The sequence below is a fragment of the Salvelinus alpinus genome, chromosome 4 (assembly GCF_045679555.1).
Source record: "Salvelinus alpinus chromosome 4, SLU_Salpinus.1, whole genome shotgun sequence".
In the NCBI taxonomy this organism is placed as follows: domain Eukaryota; kingdom Metazoa; phylum Chordata; class Actinopteri; order Salmoniformes; family Salmonidae; genus Salvelinus; species Salvelinus alpinus.
Window position 1 is genome coordinate 2,038,892 of NC_092089.1, and position 18,320 is coordinate 2,057,211.

At 45.6% G+C, this 18,320-nt stretch overlaps 1 protein-coding gene across 5 annotated transcripts; it reads left to right on the forward strand.

Annotated features, from left to right (window-relative positions):
• Positions 1 to 831: 831 nt before the first annotated feature.
• Positions 832 to 18,011, forward strand: LOC139572712 (epithelial splicing regulatory protein 1-like). Of its 5 annotated transcripts, none has more exons than XM_071395420.1 (15): positions 832 to 1,199; positions 1,519 to 1,647; positions 2,536 to 2,652; positions 3,406 to 3,517; positions 4,547 to 4,708; positions 4,807 to 4,861; positions 5,016 to 5,126; positions 5,236 to 5,368; positions 6,147 to 6,509; positions 8,549 to 8,773; positions 8,873 to 9,140; positions 11,733 to 11,910; positions 13,312 to 13,438; positions 14,370 to 14,461; positions 15,713 to 18,011. In XM_071395420.1, the coding sequence occupies exons 1-15, from the start codon at positions 1,068 to 1,070 to the stop codon at positions 15,837 to 15,839; spliced, it is 2,331 nt and encodes a 776-aa protein (XP_071251521.1). In that variant the 5' UTR covers positions 832 to 1,067; the 3' UTR covers positions 15,840 to 18,011. The 5 variants fall into 5 exon arrangements, with proteins under 5 accessions (XP_071251521.1, XP_071251518.1, XP_071251520.1 ...); XM_071395417.1 differs by having other exon boundaries at positions 14,370 to 14,496; positions 15,711 to 15,849; XM_071395419.1 differs by having other exon boundaries at positions 8,873 to 9,128; positions 14,370 to 14,496; positions 15,711 to 15,849.
• The last annotated feature ends 309 nt before the right edge of the window (positions 18,012 to 18,320 follow it).

Consider the following 18,320-nt stretch of genomic DNA (forward strand, 5'->3'; position numbering starts at 1 on the left):
TTTTAAAACTCGACGGCAAGCAGTTCTGTAAAGACAGACCCCGAATCAGTTTAAACCTAACTTGTTTCTAATGTGTAAAAATACAAACTGATCTGAAATCGGTGCATAGTGGAGAGTTCATCCAACGTTATTCAGGCTTCTGCCAATGGCACTCTCATAATAAGTTATTAAAGATGCCGTAATAAAACAGGCAGTAAGCCTGACTTTGAATATTTGATATATGTATTTTACAATAGCCTAAATGAAAACAATATTTATACATATTTTTCATCACTGTTTATTTTTAAATAGGCCTTATAAACTTTATTGTAATGATTTCACTGATTTGCCACGATTGGCTGGTCTCAATATTTTCTCAGCTGTAGCAGAAATGCAGAAAACAACATTATGTTACATTACATTGTTTTCAATAACATTTCCCACTGTATGCATTCGTCTACTCATGAATAGAGATTTTAAAAAACTAGGTAATGATCAGTTTGTAGGTTAGTATATGAGATTGTTGTTCTTCTCATGTATGTTGTTCAGGTTGGGTCGATGGGTTTGTCGCGATGCCGTGCCACGTCCCTGTTTGAAAGCACCAATAGGGACAGCACTCAGAAAGAGAAGGGGTATATTCATTACATAAACCGTTTACAGGTTAAGAACCAAACGAGAGTAAACAGAGGAAACAATAGTTTCTATTGGACAAATGCAGGTAGGTCCTTCTCCGTTTCGTCTCCGTTTAAGAAGCGCTTTGCAACAGAATCGGCGTAATGAATACGCCCCATGCAGGTAGCTACCTGGGTCACGTGGTCCGCATCGCACACAGGTAGGTGCATCACAAAAAAGGGAACATTCAGCCATTACACTGCGATGAGGTGTGCCGGAGATTTTGCATAGATTATCAAGCAATCAAGAAGCCACTAAAAATATCTGGAGTTGCTGAGCACACCTTTGCGCATAGGTGTCTGGGTGTGGGTGGCTGGATTCTTTGGGTTCTATACTGTTCTGGGGGTGTAGCTGTAGGTTATTTTCTATTACTTTGGGTGTAATTAGAGTAGGTTCTTTTTGTATTTATCCTGAAAATGACGGCTCAGGTAGACTACCTGGCGGTGTTGTTCACCACCACATCTGGCGCGAGCGGAGACCTCTTGGGTTCGGACGAGACGGAGCTCGAGCAGTTGGTGTGGCAGCTCGTGGACTTGAAGAACAAAAAGGTCATCTTTAAAATATTTTCCTTTCTTTATTAAGAGAATATGATAAAGACTATTAAAAAAAATTCAGGAGGAGCTAGATGAGGTAATCTATAGAAAGACAAAGTATTCATCCAACATAACCAGAATGCTCTCTGCGTCAATGTGCCCTATTTGGTTTAATAGACGACCACCTTTCTTCTGATTATGAGGTCTAATGACAAAACTGATCATAAGTTAGCCATAAATCGGCTACTCCATTATGCATATTAAAGTGTGTATTTAAGTGTACACATTGTTGTTTTAAATGTACTGAAGTGTGTGTGTTTTCTCTCTGGTCCAGTTGGGAAAGGTGAATGAGGTGTTAATACGGCCTGAGCACTCGGACCTTACAGAAGATTGTCTGGGGGAGAGAGAGGACAGCGAGGAGTCTGTCTCTACAGTCACAGGCTTGGAGCACGCGCTAAACCAGGTACAGACAGTATCTGTTGTCTCGTGGTTTTTTATGAAATACATGTTTGACCTCATCATATTCTGCTTTGCCATCCATTCCTCCTTCACTTGAAATCAGAGGCACCGATGCATTGATTGGAGTTTTATAACAATTTATTGTTTATTTAGGCCTTGATCCTGAGATATCTAATTATAATTGGCTAATAATGAACCATCGATCCCTATAGATTTGATGGCATTTTACTTGACAGCCTGAGGGACATTTATAAAAGTCCATTGAGTGATGAGGAGGTGTGGATCTTTAGAGCTTAGTAATGCAAATGACCCCCCAATTAGCATAATGAGGCTCATACAACTAGTACCAATTAAAGTGCTTGTTCTCTGAAACCAAAAATATAAACCATACATAGACAAAAGACAATAGACAGACATACACACACAAACATCGATGACATCACCCCACAAATCGTTTCCAGCCGCTCGAAAGTAACAACAAGCCATTCAAGTTGGACTTTATCACAAGCAGTAATTTGTAAGCCTATATTTGGATGTTTTTGTAAATATTTTGTCTTCATGGTAATACTTTCCATTAAGGTAGACTCAGTTTAAATAGTCTATAAACAGCATTAATAGGTTGTTTATTAGTCAGTAGTAAACAGTTATAACTCATTGGATGAAATTGTGTACTGTGGCCAACGTTTTGGCTCTTGCTGAATAATGAGATTATAAATGGCTGCATTGATATTCATCATTACCAGAATAATGATCACACTTTCAACCAATAAAATGTTAGTGGATTTTCAATATTACCAGTGAGTTGTTCTGTAATTGTTTATTACAGATGTATTATCTGATATTGATTTAAAGAGTTTACATTGTAGCTGATCTCTTCCTATGTTTTGAACAGTTCCATCTGAGATTGACCAATGAGGTGAACAGCTTGGGTGCGGGCACGTCAGTGTGTGTGTGTACGGACGGGCAGCTCCACATTCGCCAGGTTCTCCACCCCGAAGCTGCGGGCAAGGTAAGGGTACAGGCTGGCAGGGCGGGGAGCACAATTACCTCCAGCAGAAGCGTTTGGTGTTCACAGAACCATAAAGAAATGTGTTATGTCTGCTGTTCTGTCAAGATCCTGCTCTACATGATGTTGAAATGGGAGGTTGTCTTGACATATTGTCTTGGCTTTGTTTGAACATGAACGCGCGCACACACGCACACACGCACACGCACACACACACACACACACACACACACACACACACACACACACACACACACACACACACACACACACACACACACACACACACACACCGTTCTCCTATTACATCTTGAGTCCCCCCCTCACATCTAGTATGTTATACAGACCCATGGGTAACCTAACTTTATTGACATGAGTAAATATGTAAATGAGGGTAGTAAACAGACAGCCTAGCTCCTGATACGACCCAACACCTAACAGCTGTCAATGGTAGGTTGCACATGTTCTCTTCCTCCTCTCTACTGTTCAATCAATAATAATATGGTCAGAACGTTTTTAAAGGGGCATACTACAGTATATTTGGTCCGTGCAAGACTCAAACTCTGGTGATCCAAGCACATGCCACATTCAATTCCCCTGGGTTAATGTATGTGACTTTACCCACTGGGCACACACTGGTTGAATCAACGTTGTTTCCACGTCATTTCAATAGAATTACGTTGAACCAACTTGGAATAGACGTTGAATTGACGTCTGTGCCCAGTGTGTAATGTCTGCAGTTGTCTTCCTCGGCAGAACCTGGCACTGCCAGAATGTTTCAACTCCTTTTTTGACCTGAAGAAAGAGTTCAGGAAGCACTTCCCCTCTGCAGACACCAAGAGCCTGGAGGTGCAGTACATGGCAGAATGTATCCTTACAACTGAGAAACACAGCAATGACACTCACAGCAATGACACTCACAGCAATGACACTCACAGCAATGACACTCACAGCAATGACACTCACAGCAATGACACTCACAGCAATGCCACTCACAGCAATGACACTCACAGCAAAGACACTCACAGCAATGACACTCAGAGCAATGACACTCACAGCAATGACACTCACAGAAAAGACACTCACAGCAATGACACTCACAGCAAAGACACTCACAGCAATGACACTCACAGCAATGACACTCACAGCAAAGATACTCACAGCAATGACACTCACAGCAAAGATACTCACAGCAATGACACTCACAGCAATGACACTCACAGCAAAGACACTCACAGCAATGACACTCACAGCAATGACACTCACAGCAATGACACTCACAGCAATGACACTCACATCAATGACACTCACAGCAAAGATACTCACAGCAATGACACTCACAGCAAAGATACTCACAGCAAAGACACTCACAGCAATGACACTCACAGCAATGACACTCACAGCAAAGACACTCACAGCAAAGACACTCACAGCAATGACACTCACAGCAAAGACACTCACAGCAATGACACTCACAGCAATGACACTCACAGCAATGACACTCACAGCAATGACACTTGGTTCATTTTACAGCTTTGCATGAACCCTGCTTCTGTAGTGTAGCTTCATGCCGTTAGTGCATGTGTGTGTGTGTGATCGCGCGTGCATGGTTGTGAGAGAGAGAGAGCACGAGAGAGTGTGTGATACTGACACACTCCCATGGGGGAGGCGTCTGCAGGCCTCAGGGTGTTGGCTGTGGGAGTAGAGGTTTTGAAATGCAAATAGAGACACAATTGACGTGTCTCACTGTAGCTCCAAGAGGAACATGCTGTGTGTTGAGCCAACAGGACCAGCCCTACACACCTACCAGGAAGCAGGACTAACCCACACACACATGCACACACACACCTTGCTTGCTCCTCTCCTGTAGTTTTCTCCTTGACCACGGTCTCCTCAGCTCTCAGTGTAACTGTGGAGCCAGTAGCCATATTGGAGCCGCCGGCCGTACTGGATCCAACGGCTGTGTTGGATCCGACGGCCATGTTGTCACCGGTCACAGCAGCACTGCAGGTCCAGACCATGGCCAACATCGTCCTAGCCCTGCTATTGGAACCCTTATGTGAGTGACACACTAACTTACACAAACTCTGACTTTTCTCACAATGTTGTCGTTGTTGCTTATCTTTGACTTCTGCTCTGGTCTTCTGTTTGTTGTAGGTCACACATTCTCAAACCCAGAGAGAGTCACTGAGAAGTTTGAAAGCGGCACTTGGTAACTAGACTCGTTAAGATAGATTAGCAGTAAGGTAGATGATATGATACTATTCATTGGTGTTCTTACATAGTTGGATGGAGCGGGTGAGTGATTTGATGCTAACTGGTGTGTGTGTGTGTGTGTGTGTGTCCGTGTGCGCGCGTGTGTGTAGCAGTAAGATGGAGCGTGTGTGTGACAACACAGTGATCAGAGCAAGGGGGTTGCCGTGGCAGTCATCTGACCAGGACATCGCTCGCTTCTTCAGAGGGCTCAACATTGCCAAGTATGTGTGTTCAGTGTCTAGTGGTGTGTTGTGTTTGACTCGTTGCTGTTATGATGGTGTGTAGTGTATTGAAATAGTTTTAATAGCTGTAATGCTGTGTGTTGTCCAGAGGTGGTGCTGCGTTGTGTCTGAACGCCCAGGGTCGGAGGAACGGAGAGGCTATGGTCCGCTTCATCAGTGAAGAGCACAGAGACATGGCCCTGCAGAGACACAAACACCACATGGGCAACAGATACATAGAGGTCATCTGTTAATAACCTATTATCAACCTATTACTAACCCTCACCCTAACCAACGATACATAGAGGTCATCTGTTAATAACCTACTATCAACCTATTATTAACCCTCACCCTAACCAACGATACATAGAGGTCATCTGTTAATAACCTATTAACAACCTATTACTAACCCTAACCATCGATACATAGAGGTCATCTGTTAATAACCTATTATCAACCTATTATTAACCCTCACCCTAACCAACGATACATAGAGGTCATCTGTTAATAACCTATTAACAACCTATTACTAACCCTCACCTTAACCAACGATACATAGAGGTAATCTGTTAATAACCTATTAACAACCTATTACTAACCCTAACCAATGGTACATAGACATAACCTGTCAATAACCTATTACTGACCCTAACCAACTGTACATAGAGGTAACCTGTTAATAACCTATAATCAACCTATTACTAACCCTAACACTAACCAACGGTACATAGAGGTAACCTGTTAATAACCTATAATCAACCTTTTACTAACCCTAACACTAACCAACGATACATACGTAGAGGTAACCTGTTAATAACCTATTATCAACCTTTTACTAACCCTACCACTAACCAACGATACATAGAGGTGACCTGTTAATAACCTATTATCAACCTTTTACTAACTCTATCTATGGTCTTGCTCAGATACTAACAACACCAGTAAATAAGTAAACGTAACCTGTCAGTAACAGCTGGAGCCCAAAGAGCAGGAGTTAATGCCATGTCTTTTCTGCTGCAGGTGTACAAGGCAACAGGAGAGGACTTCCTTAAGATAGCAGGCGGTACCTCCAGTGAGGTGGCGTTGTTTCTGTCTCGTGAGGACCAGGTGATTGTCAGGATGAGAGGTCTTCCCTTCACCGCCACACCTGACCAGGTGCTGGCCTTCTTCTCCCAGGGGGAGGGGCCTAAAGAGGCGTGTCCTGTCAGTGGTGACAATAATGGCATCCTATTTGTGCGTTTCCCTGATGGAAGGCCGACAGGCGACGCCTTTGTCCTATTCGCCAGTGAGGAGCATGCTCAGTGCGCTCTCAGGAAGCACAAAGACATCCTGGGAAAGAGATACATTGAGCTGTTCAAGAGCACCGCCGCTGAGGTGCAACAGGTATGAAGAGGGGGAGGGTTTGTCTGTCTGTTAAGGTGCGACAGGTATATCTGTGTGTTGGAGCAGGTGTGTGCGTCTGTCTGTTGAGGTGAAACGTGTGTATCTGTGTTTTGGGGGAAGGGTGTGTTTGTCTGTCTGCTAAGGTGCAACAGGTAGAAAGAGAGAGGGAGTGAGCGTGCATGTGTGTGTGTGTGTGTGTGTGTGTGTGTGTGTGTGTGTGTGTGTGTGTGTGTGTGTGTGTGTGTGTGTGTGTGTGTGTGTGTGTGTGTGTGTGTGTCGGTATAGTCCTAGTGGGGGTTTCTGCAGGAAACCTAAGCAGAGGATTTAAAGGTTTAAGGGTGTGACACAGAGCTTCAATAGAACACGGGTATTTACTCTAATTAACAACTGGATGAGCGAGTGTGTGTGTGTGTGGCTGTGTGTGGCTGTGCGTGTGGCTGTTTGTGGCTGTGTGTGTGTGTGGCTGTGTGTGTGGCTGTGTGTGTGTGTGTGTGTGTGTGTGTGTGTGTGTGTGTGTGTGTGTGTGTGTGTGTGTGTGTGTGTGTGTGTGTGTGTGTGTGTGTGTGTGTGTGTGTGTGTGTGTGTGTGCTATCCTCCTCATCGCCTGGCGTTCTGGTTAATGGGAGGTCTGTTGAGTAAACACTTAAATGCTCTGGTCTGTGAAAGATTACCCTCCTAATACACACACACACACACACACACACACACACACACACACACACACACACACACACACACACACACACACACACACACACACACACACACACACACACACACACACACACACACACACACACACACACACACACACACACACACACACACACACACACACACACACACACACACACACGCACACACCTCACCTCACCTCTCACAGTCTTAATAGACCTATTCATTGATAAGCAGGTGTTTCAGCTCTCAGTGTAGTAACATTCCCATGCACTTAGACTCCAACACAGTACAGGTTTATATGTTCTAGTGGTTTTAGACTCCTACACAGTACAGGTTTATATGTTCTAGTGGTTTTAGACTCCTAGACAGTACAGGTTTAAATGTTCTAGTGGTTTTAGACTCCTACACAGTACAGGTTTAAATGTTCTAGTGGTTTTAGACTCCTACACAGTACAGGTTTAAATGTTCTAGTGGTTTTAGACTCCTAGACAGTACAGGTTTAAATGTTCTAGTGGTTTTAGACTCCTACACAGTACAGGTTTAAATGTTCTAGTGGTTTTAGACTCCTACACAGTACAGGTTTATATGTTCTAGTGGTTTTAGACTCCTACACAGTACAGGTTTAAATGTTCTAGTGGTTTTAGACTCCTACACAGTACAGGTGTATATGTTCTAGTGGTTTTAGACTCCTACACAGTACAGGTTTAAATGTTCTAGTGGTTTTAGACTCCTACACAGTACAGGTTTACATGTTCTAGTGGTTTTAGACTCCTACACAGTACAGGTTTAAATGTTCTAGTGGTTTTAGACTCCTACACAGTACAGGTTTATATGTTCTAGTGGTTTTAGACTCCTACACAGTACAGGTTTATATGTTCTAGTGGTTTTAGACTCCTACACAGTACAGGTTTAAATGTTCTAGTGGTTTTAGACACCTACACAGTACAGGTTTAAATGTTCTAGTGGTTTTAGACTCCTACACAGTACAGGTTTATATGTTCTAGTGGTTTTAGACTCCTACACAGTACAGGTTTAAATGTTCTAGTGGTTTTAGATGTCTGAAGGTGAGAGGTCAAGAGGTCAGAGTGAGTGACCCTGAGGGGGCTGGGTTACAGTTCCTCTCCAGGACGGTAAACATTGTGATATCCTGTTGGCAAACAGCCAGATCTCTACTGTCAACACACAAACACACACACACCTTTTCAATACAGACACACACACACCTACACATACTTAATCGGAATACCCCTGCCAGAGTAAAACCAGGAACTCCAGAGAGAATATGCTTGTTTATGTGTGTATGTTGTTGCTGAACCAGCACTTATAACCATCTAACCGTATAACTCTCTCTGTGTGTGTAGGTGTTGAACAGGTACTCGTCAGCCCCTCTGATCCCCGTGGCTCCAGCCCCCCTGGTGTCAATGTTGCCCTCTGTGTCTCTGTTGCCCTCTCCTGGTGGCGTGAGGGACTGCCTCAGGCTGAGGGGGCTGCCCTACACCGCCACCATAGAGGACATACTGGCCTTCCTAGGAGAATACACACATGACATCAGACCACACGGAGTACACATGGTGGTCAACCAACAGGTACACACCATATAAGCCTGCTCACGCACGCACACACACACACACACACTATACATACTGATACTAGAATTACCCTTGTTTGTGTGTGTATCTCCATAGGGTCGTCCGTCAGGGGACTGTTTCATCCAGATGCGTTCAGCGGAGCGGGCTTTCTCTGCCTCCCAGCGGGTCCACAAGCAGGTGATGTCTGGTCCGGGCCAGGCTGGCAAGCGAGGGGTTAACAGCCGCTATGTGGAGGTGTTCCCCTGTAGCGCTGAAGAGATGGGTCTGGTGTTGATGGGAGGCTCCCTCTCACACACACACATTCACACACACACCCGGACCAGGAATGGGACAGGGCTCAGCCCGCCGCCATGTAAGTCCAGACGTAAGTGCTGCTGGGAGCTGGGCGCTTCGGGACCGCAGGGTAGGTGGGCTGCCACAGACCAGGGGGCAGGAAAGGGTGAGGGGATAGAGGTCAGAGGTTAAATCCTGCCCCCTGTCTTCTTTTCTGTCTGGGTTCTCTCTGATCTAGAACTCTGGGAGGGCAGGAGCGTCTGACCTGACCAGAGGGGTAAGAACCTGGGGTGTGAGTGTGTGTGAGTGTGTGTGTTACCCCTTGTGGTTTTGGAAAATTCTGTGTGATTTTGGTGAATTTGCATGCGGGGAGAAATCTGTATTTCACTGACTGTTCAATGTAAACATCTTCTTCACACTCTGATTAAAAACAGGGTGTTCCAATGGTTTATGTGTGCTTGGCATGTGTGAGGCCTCTTGCCCAATTCCAAATGGATCCCAATGTACTGGAAGCATTGGATAGGTGTGTAAGCAATATTACAAAAGTGACTTGAAAGTAGAGACTCAGGATTGATTTGAGTCTTCCAGTCGGAGTGTGTTCAATCAGGGGGGCTGTGGGAGAGGTGGGTGGAGTTGAGCTCTGGTGTGTAGTGATGGGGATGTCTAGTCATTGAGCTCTGGTGTGTAGTGATGGGGATGTCTAGTCATTGAGCTCTGGTGTGTAGTGATGGGGATGTCTAGTCATTGAGCTCTGGTGTGTAGTGATGGGGATGTCTAGTCATTGAGTTCTGGTGTGTAGTGATGGTGATGTCTAGTCATTGAGCTCTGGTGTGTAGTGATGGAGATGTCTAGTCATTGAGCTCTGGTGTGTAGTGATGGTGATGTCTAGTCATTGAGCTCTGGTGTGTAGTGATGGGGATGTCTAGTCATTGAGCTCTGGTGTGTAGTGATGGGGATGTCTAGTCATTGAGCTCTGGTGTGTAGTGATGGGGATGTCTAGTCATTGAGTTCTGGTGTGTAGTGATGGTGATGTCTAGTCATTGAGCTCTGGTGTGTAGTGATGGAGATGTCTAGTCATTGAGCTCTGGTGTGTAGTGATGGTGATGTCTAGTCATTGAGCTCTGGTGTGTAGTGATGGGGATGTCTAGTCATTGAGCTCTGGTGTGTAGTGATGGGGATGTCTAGTCATTGAGCTCTGGTGTGTAGTGATGGTGATATCTAGTCATTGAGCTCTGGTGTGTAGTGATGGTGATGTCTAGTCATTGAGCTCTGGAGTGTAGTGATGGGGATGTCTAGTCATTGAGCTCTGGTGTGTAGTGATGGGGATGTCTAGTCATTGAGCTCTGGTGTGTAGTGATGGGGATGTCTAGTCATTGAGCTCGGGTGTGTAGTGATGGGGATGTCTAGTCATTGAGCTCTGGTGTGTAGTGATGGTGATGTCTAGTCATTGAGCTCTGGTGTGGAGTGATGGGGATGTCTAGTCTTTGAGCTCTGGTGTGTAGTGATGGTGATGTCTAGTCATTGAGCTCTGGTGTGTAGTGATGGGGATGTCTAGTCATTGAGCTCTGGTGTGTAGTGATGGGGATGTCTAGTCATTGAGCTCTGGTGTGTAGTGATGGTGATGTCTAGTCATTGAGCTCTGGTGTGTAGTGATGGTGATGTCTAGTCATTGAGCTCGGGTGTGTAGTGATGGTGATGTCTAGTCATTGAGTTCTGGTGTGTAGTGATGGTGATGTCTAGTCATTGAGCTCTGGTGTGTAGTGATGGTGATGTCTAGTCATTGAGCTCTGGTGTGTAGTGATGGTGAAGTCTAGTCATTGAGCTCTGGTGTGTAGTGATGGGGATGTCTAGTCATTGAGCTCTGGTGTGTAGTGATGGTGATGTCTAGTCATTGAGCTCTGGTGTGTAGTGATGGGGATGTCTAGTCATTGAGCTCTGGTGTGTAGTGATGGGGATGTCTAGTCATTGAGCTCTGGTGTGTAGTGATGGGGATGTCTAGTCATTGAGCTCGGGTGTGTAGTGATGGGGATGTCTAGTCATTGAGCTCGGGTGTGTAGTGATGGGGATGTCTAGTCATTGAGCTCGGGTGTGTAGTGATGGTGATGTCTAGTCATTGAGCTCTGGTGTGTAGTGATGGTGGTATCTAGTCATTGAGCTCTGGTGTGTAGTGATGGGGATGTCTAGTCATTGAGCTCTGGTGTGTAGTGATGGGGATGTCTAGTCATTGAGCTCTGGTGTGTAGTCCCGTGTAGCTCAGTTGGTAGAATATGGCACTTGCAATTCCAGGGTTGTGGGTTTTGATTCCGACCGGGGACCAGTATGAAAATGTGTGCACTCAACACTGTAAGGACTCAAATGTAAAACAGTCATGGTGATATAATAGTGAGGTCATTAGTGGGGTCAGGAGTCAAGCCCAAACACACGTCTGTAGAAACTAAAGGTTTTCATTGAGGAGGGTCGTTGTTGCAGAAGCCTCTCCTAGAAACAAACTACGACCGGACCATGTCACATAGCCATTGTAGACGACTGGGAAGCACACTGTAGTCTGCTCACAGCAGCCATCTTTAGAGGGGACCAGGGGATCTGTAGTTCTCTGTGTTCCGTGTTGGGCATGTGTCCTTTCCGTGTCCTTTCCTTGGCGTGTTGTCTAACTACCCCCCCACCCCCAATCCCCCCTCCCCAGGTCTGTCTCCTCCCTCCTACTCCTTCCCACCCGTCCCTTCCATCCTGCCAGCTGAGGCTGCCGGCCTCTTCCCTCCCATTGGGCAGGTGCTGCTGAGTCCCCGCCCCCTAGGACCTGGACACGGCTACTACCCAGCTAGCACTCAGCTCTACATGAACTACACTGCATACTATCCCAGGTAAGGACTATTATGGGTTGTGGGGAAGGACATACACAAGGGTAGTTAATGATATCAGTGCCCCAGATAAGAACTGTTAGCCCCATAAACCATCCAGTCATATACTGTAAGTGCCTTGGGGGCTGGGAGGGAGGGGACATACACAAGGGTAGTTAATGACTGAACAGTTGTGTGGTATCAGAAGGAAGAGCAAACAGCACTAAGACCACAATGACCTTTCTCTCCCCTCCCCTCCTCCCCTCCCCTCCTCCCCTCCCCTCCTCCCCGTCCCTCCCCTCCCCTCCCCCCCAGCATTGAAGTTAATTTGGATGTGATATCCCTGACGGAAAAACCACATGGAGTTCACATGTGAACACGTGACGTTTTCCAAAAACACGTTTTCATGTGATCTTATATGAAGTTAATGTGATAATGTGACAACATGTAAAGCAACATGTGATAACATGAAACTACAAGTGAAAACACATGAAGTGTTACAAAAAACAAATTTTCACATGATTTTCCACATGTGAAATCGTGTGGTTTTTCCTTAATGGATATTTACTGTATGAATCTAAGCACACACACCTCATGGCATTTCAGGATGTATAATGCTCTGTTTGTTATGGCCTTTCCAACTCACTCCTTATATCTCCCCACCTCTCTCTCTCTCCTCTCTCCTCCCTCTCTACTCACCCTCTCTCTCCTCTCTTCTCCCTCTCTTCTCACCCTCTCTCTCCTCTCTTCTCCCCCTCTTCTCCCTCTCTTCTCACCCTCTCTCTCCTCTCTTCTCCCTCTCTTCTCACCCTCTCCTCTCTTCTCCCTCTCTTCTCACCCTCTCTCTCCTCTCTCCTCCCTCTCTTCTCACCCTCTCTCTCCTCTCTCCTCCCTCTCTTCTCACCCTCTCTCTCCTCTCTCCTCCCTCTCTTCTCACCCTCTCTCTCCTCTCTCCTCCCTCTCTTCTCACCCTCTCTCTCCTCTCTCCTCCCTCTCTTCTCACCCTCTCTCTCCTCTCTTCTCCCTCCCTTCTCACCCCCTCTCTCCTCTCTTCTCACTCTCTTCTCCCTCTCTCTCCTCTCTTCACCCTCTCTCTCTCCTCCCTTCTCACTCTCTTCTCCCTCGCTCTCTCCTCTCTTCTCCCTCTCTCTCTCCTCTCTTCGCACTCTCTTCTCCCTCTCTCTCCTCTCTTCTCACCCTCTCTCTCCTCACCCTCTCCCCCTCTCTCCTCTCTTCTCACTCTCTCCTCTCTTATCACCCTCTCTCCTCTCTTCCTACTCTCTTCTCCCTCTCTCTCTCCTCTCTTCACCCCCTCTCTCTCCTCTCTTCTCACCCTCTCTCTCTCCTCACCCTCTCTCTCCTCTCTTCTCCCCCTCTCTCCTCTCTTCTCACTCTCTCCTCTCTCCTCCCCCTCCCTCTCTCCAGTCCCCCAGGTTCTCCCAACACTATAGGGTACTACCCCTCCCCCACCCCCCTGCCCTCCCCTGGGGGAGTGGTCCGTATGCATGGCCTCGCCTATAAAGAACTGCTCAACACCATTCAGGGATACCAGGTAAACTGTGCGTGTGTGTGTGTGTGTGTGTGTGTGTGTGTGTGTGTGTGTGTGTGTGTGTGTGTGTGTGTGTGTGTGTGTGTGTGTGTGTGTGTGTGTGTGTGTGTGTGTGTGTGTGTGTGTGTGTGTGTGTGTGCGTGCGCGTGTGTGCACTTGGACGTGTTTAACTATACTTGTGGGGAAGAGAAGTTCCCGCAAGAATAGTAAACAAACATGTTGTTAGTCCCCACAAGGTGAAATGCTATTTCTAGGAGGTTTATGGTTAAGGTTGGAATTAGTGTTAAGGTTAGAATTAGGTTTAGGTTTAGGAGCTAGGGTTAGTTTTAGGGTTAGGGGTTAGGTTTTGGCGTTAAGGTTAGGGTTAAGGTTAGGATAGGTTTAGGGGTTAGGAAAAATAGGATTTTGAATGAGACTGAATTGTGTGTCCCCACACGGTTAGATATACAAGACTGTGTGTACGTTCATGTGTGTTAGAGAAGTGTGTGTGTGTGCAATGTGACCGGTATAGTATGTGTTGCCGTGTCCTCTCATGTCTCACGGTTGATCCAAAGGATGTATTCAAATCTGCTAATGGAGGAGTGTACTATACTGTCAGGTATCCACTGTGTTTGCCTGGAGGCTATCAAACAAGTTAGTCAGGTCTACCCTCCCTGTTCTGTTCCCTCCCTCACAAACACCCACAGGCATTCTGTTGGGTGGATCTCCACTGCCTGCATGGACTTGATTTACAAGAGGCTGCTCCTCACTGATACATACTCTAGGAAATAGCCAGTGAGTTCAGCCTGTGCTAATGAACACTAGTTTGTAAATGGAGGTGATACTATATACTGTAGATAAATCAGCAGTAAGCATCTTGTAAAGGCTGACTCTTCTGAACACACAGCCCAGCCTGTCTCAGTCCCCTGTGTCTCTGTCCCCCTCAACACTATAGTACGCTACTGAGGATGGCCTTGTGCACGCTCATGCTAACATGCACGATCACGATCCCTCCCGGACCCTGCTCACGCAGCCCAAAGAGTGGCTGTGTATTTAAGAGGTGTGTCCTAGGCAGGCGGAAGGTAAGGATTGGCTGACAGGGTCATGGGGCGTGTTTCTCCTTTCCTTCGTCTCCGGGACAATGTGGTTGTGGGTGTGGTTTGAGATCCCGGGTTACTAGGGGGTCACGGAGTCTAGCTAGGGGGGATTTCAATGCCCCAAACCACACACTGTAAAAAAAGATGATGGTTCCACCAGAGAATGTTGTGTTGATCGGGACACTGAGTAGAAGTTCCTCCCCAACCACTGGTCCAGGATCAGATGTCTTCTACCCCCTGATGGTTCACATTTGGATTATGTGTGTGTGTGTGTGTGTGTGTGTGTGTGTGTGTGTGTGTGTGTGTGTGTGTGTGTGTGTGTGTGTGTGTGTGTGTGTGTGTGTGTGTGTGTGTGTGTGTGTGTGTGTGTGTGTGTGTGTGTGTGTGTGTGTGGGGGGGGGGGGGGTAATCTGATCCTAGATCTGTGGTTAGGATTGGGTGTGTTGGATAATCTGATCCTAGATCTGTGGCAACCAGCTGCAATAGGTTTGTGAGTTTGTTACAACATTTTTGTTGAGAAAACTCACAATCCTATTCCAGCTGATTTCCTTCTTGACATCTATATTTTTACAGTGCAGATCAGATTACCCCACAAACCCAAGGATCAGATTATCCCACACATCAAATCCTAACCTCAGATCTAGGATCAGATTACCCCACAAACTCAATCCTAACCTCTAGGATCAGAATACACCACACACCCAATCCTAACCTCAGATCTAGGATCAGATTTTTTTTTTATATAACTAGGCAAGTCAGTTAAGAACAAATTCTTATTTACAATGATGGCCAAGGAACAGTGAGTTAACCACCTTGTTCAGGGGCAGAACGACAGATTTTTACCTTGTCAGCTCGGGGATTCGACCTAGCAACCACTTTGGTTACTGGCCCAACGCTCTAACCACATTCTCTGGTGGAACCTAGAACCGTACCTGTTCTATATGGTCAATTTCTACCTGGTGCTGTCTGACTCAGCACTTCCAAGGTGTGTTCCCCTTTCCTCCCTGGGGCGCTGTAGTGTGCTAGATAGTGTTATCACTGCTGTACTAGTGTCAGGTGGGGAGGTGGTGGACTAGGTGATGGAATCCTCTGGTGCTGGGACAAGGAAACCTTCAAACCACATAGACTCCTTTCCTTGTACTGACGTTTTCTCTCTTTTCACTTCCCCTCTCTCCCTGCCTCTCTTCCTCTCTCTGTAGAGTCCTATGGAGGCATTGCCTGTACTGAGCAGTATGATTGGTCAGTCCAGCAGCGGTGATGCTCTGATGCCCTTCCCCCCTCTCCTGACCAAGCAGGGACGGCACTACCTGGACCTAAATATGCTGTAGAAGGCTCAAAGATCCACACACTGACACTCACTACCCACACACTATACCAGGGGTGTCAAACTCATTTTACCCTAAGGGCCGCAGTGGGGTTTCACCCAGATCTGGTGGGCCACATTGGGGTTTCACCCAGATCTGGAGGGCCACAGTGGGGTTTCACCCAGATCTGGAGGGCCACAGTGGGGTTTCACCCAGATCTGGAGGGCCACAGTGGGGCTTCACCCAGATCTGGAGGGCCACAGTGGGGTTTCACCCAGATCTGGAGGGCCACAGTGAAAAGTGGTTATATTTCCTTTTTTTTAATATATATATATATAAGACATGGCTCTCTATATTAAACTGTGCCGAAAGTTTGACACTCCTGCACCACAATATCACACAACACACACACACATGCATGCATGCACCCCCCCCCCCCCCCCCCAACGGACATGTGGGGGAATGTCCTGGCCACCAGCTCTGATCTGTGTTCCCTGTGTGAGTTTTGTGGTATATACAGTGTATATGCATGAGAGCAGAAATGTATTTTATATCAGAGCTTTGCCTCAGCCAAACAGCAGCTCTGTCTTTATATTGCACATAGTATTTTTAAAAAGCTTTCCAGAGACGTTCTAAGATGTTACAACCACTTCAGGAGACGTCTGTTAGAAGTAGAGCTGCGTTTAGTACTAATTATTGATCTGAACCTTTCTTCATGACTTGCATGCATTTATGTATGTGTGTAAGTGCTTGTGAATGCGTGTGTGTATGTGTGAGAGAGAGAGAGAGAGGAATGTGCATAGTGCACTACTCTCTCTAGATACTATATGTATATATTTTATTTTATACTGTCTGTCTAAAAACGTTATATTACATTTTATTTCTTTATACTTTCTATAATTTTACAATCCAATACTAGAACATTGTATTAGGAAGCCTCCTGCATGAAGTTAGTAGTGCCAGCTACACTCAGATGTTTACATGTTATGGCAAATATAAAGCACTGCTAACCAATCAGATTACTATACAGATTATACTGTATATCAACAGCATAGTGTCCGACATAAAAGTTACATGTAGTTAGTCAAATGCTGAATCACTCCCACACCCCTCCCATCTAACCTGTTTATGTTTGCCTAGTTCCACTCCACCCTTGCCTTTTGTATGTGACGCCAAGCTGAGCCCAGAGCCAGGAGATTACTATTCCTGTTGCCGGTGGTGTAAAGTACTTAAGTAAAAATACTTTAAAATACTACTTAAGTAGTTTTTGGGGGGTATCTGTACTTTACTTTTCTATTTATATTTTTGACAACTTTTACTTTTACTCCACTACGTTCCTAAATAAAAGTATGTACTTTTTACTCCATAGATTTTCCCTGACACCCAAAAGTACAAGTTACATTTTTGATGCTCAGGCAGGACAGTAATATGGTCCAATTCACACACCTATCAATATAACGCGTTGTAATCCCTACTGCCTCTGATCTGGCGGACTCACAAAAATAAAATACTACGTTTGTAAATGAATTTACTTTTTTACAACAGTTGAGTACTTTTTCCACCACTGTACTTAAGGACATTTAAAACCAGATACTTTTAGACTTTTACTAAAGTCATTTTCTATTATCTTCACTTTTACTCAAGTATGACAATTGAGTACTTTTTCCACCACTGTACTTAAGGACATTTAAAACCAGATACTTTTAGACTTTTACTTAAGTCATTTTCTATTAAGTCATCTTCACTTTTACTCAAGTATGACAATTGAGTACTTTTTCCACCACTGTCTATTGCCTTACCCAGCTCGGTCCCAACTCACTGTGATGGAGATTTACCACTGTGCTCTCTGATTCCTTACTGTAATGTCACTGTGCCTGCATCTCAACAGTCTACTTCACTGACATAAAAGGACATATTGTTCTCATCTATCATGAGTTTTCAGATCAGTGCAGACTAAGGAGGGGAGGCAAGGAGATGAGGCAAGGAGAGGACCGCGCTTCAGACTATTGAAACTCAACCAGTGTGTTTTACTCCCATGAAGGCCAGATTAGACATTAGAGCTATAAATGGCCCATGATGATGCAATACGTTAATGATGTAATACATTGATGTCTGCTGTGACTGTGGGTCCCTGGCTGTCCAGGGAACTCTCCTGTGACCACACTGACAGTCTAATAAATAGAACATGTGAAACAAGTCTGTCTGGGAAACTCATTGATTACAAATCAAACGCACTGTCTGGGAAATCATTATTCATTACAACAATCATGTGATCAAATTGGAGTGAAGAACCTATGATGAGTTGGTCTGTGATTTGCTGCGTTCACACACTCCCACACTTCTCTCGTACTGCTAAGGTGAGGCCGCTGTTGACAGAATGTGGCAGGAGGAAGACTGAGAACTCCCTGCCACGGTGTACTGACTCTCAGTCCCTCACACCTTCTCTCGTACTCTCACAGTACTATTGTCATCCTGAAACAGATAATTCTAGCAGTAAAAATTGGA

Bases quoted from the DNA above. Each gene is read 5' to 3' on its own strand.
- LOC139572712 (XM_071395420.1), top strand. From the start codon at position 1,068: ATGACGGCTCAGGTAGACTACCTGGCGGTGTTGTTCACCACCACATCT. The intron at 2,653-3,405 runs GTAAGGGTACAG...CTTCCTCGGCAG, and splicing joins ACCCCGAAGCTGCGGGCAAG to AACCTGGCACTGCCAGAATG. The intron at 4,862-5,015 runs GTAACTAGACTC...GCGTGTGTGTAG, and splicing joins AAGTTTGAAAGCGGCACTTG to CAGTAAGATGGAGCGTGTGT.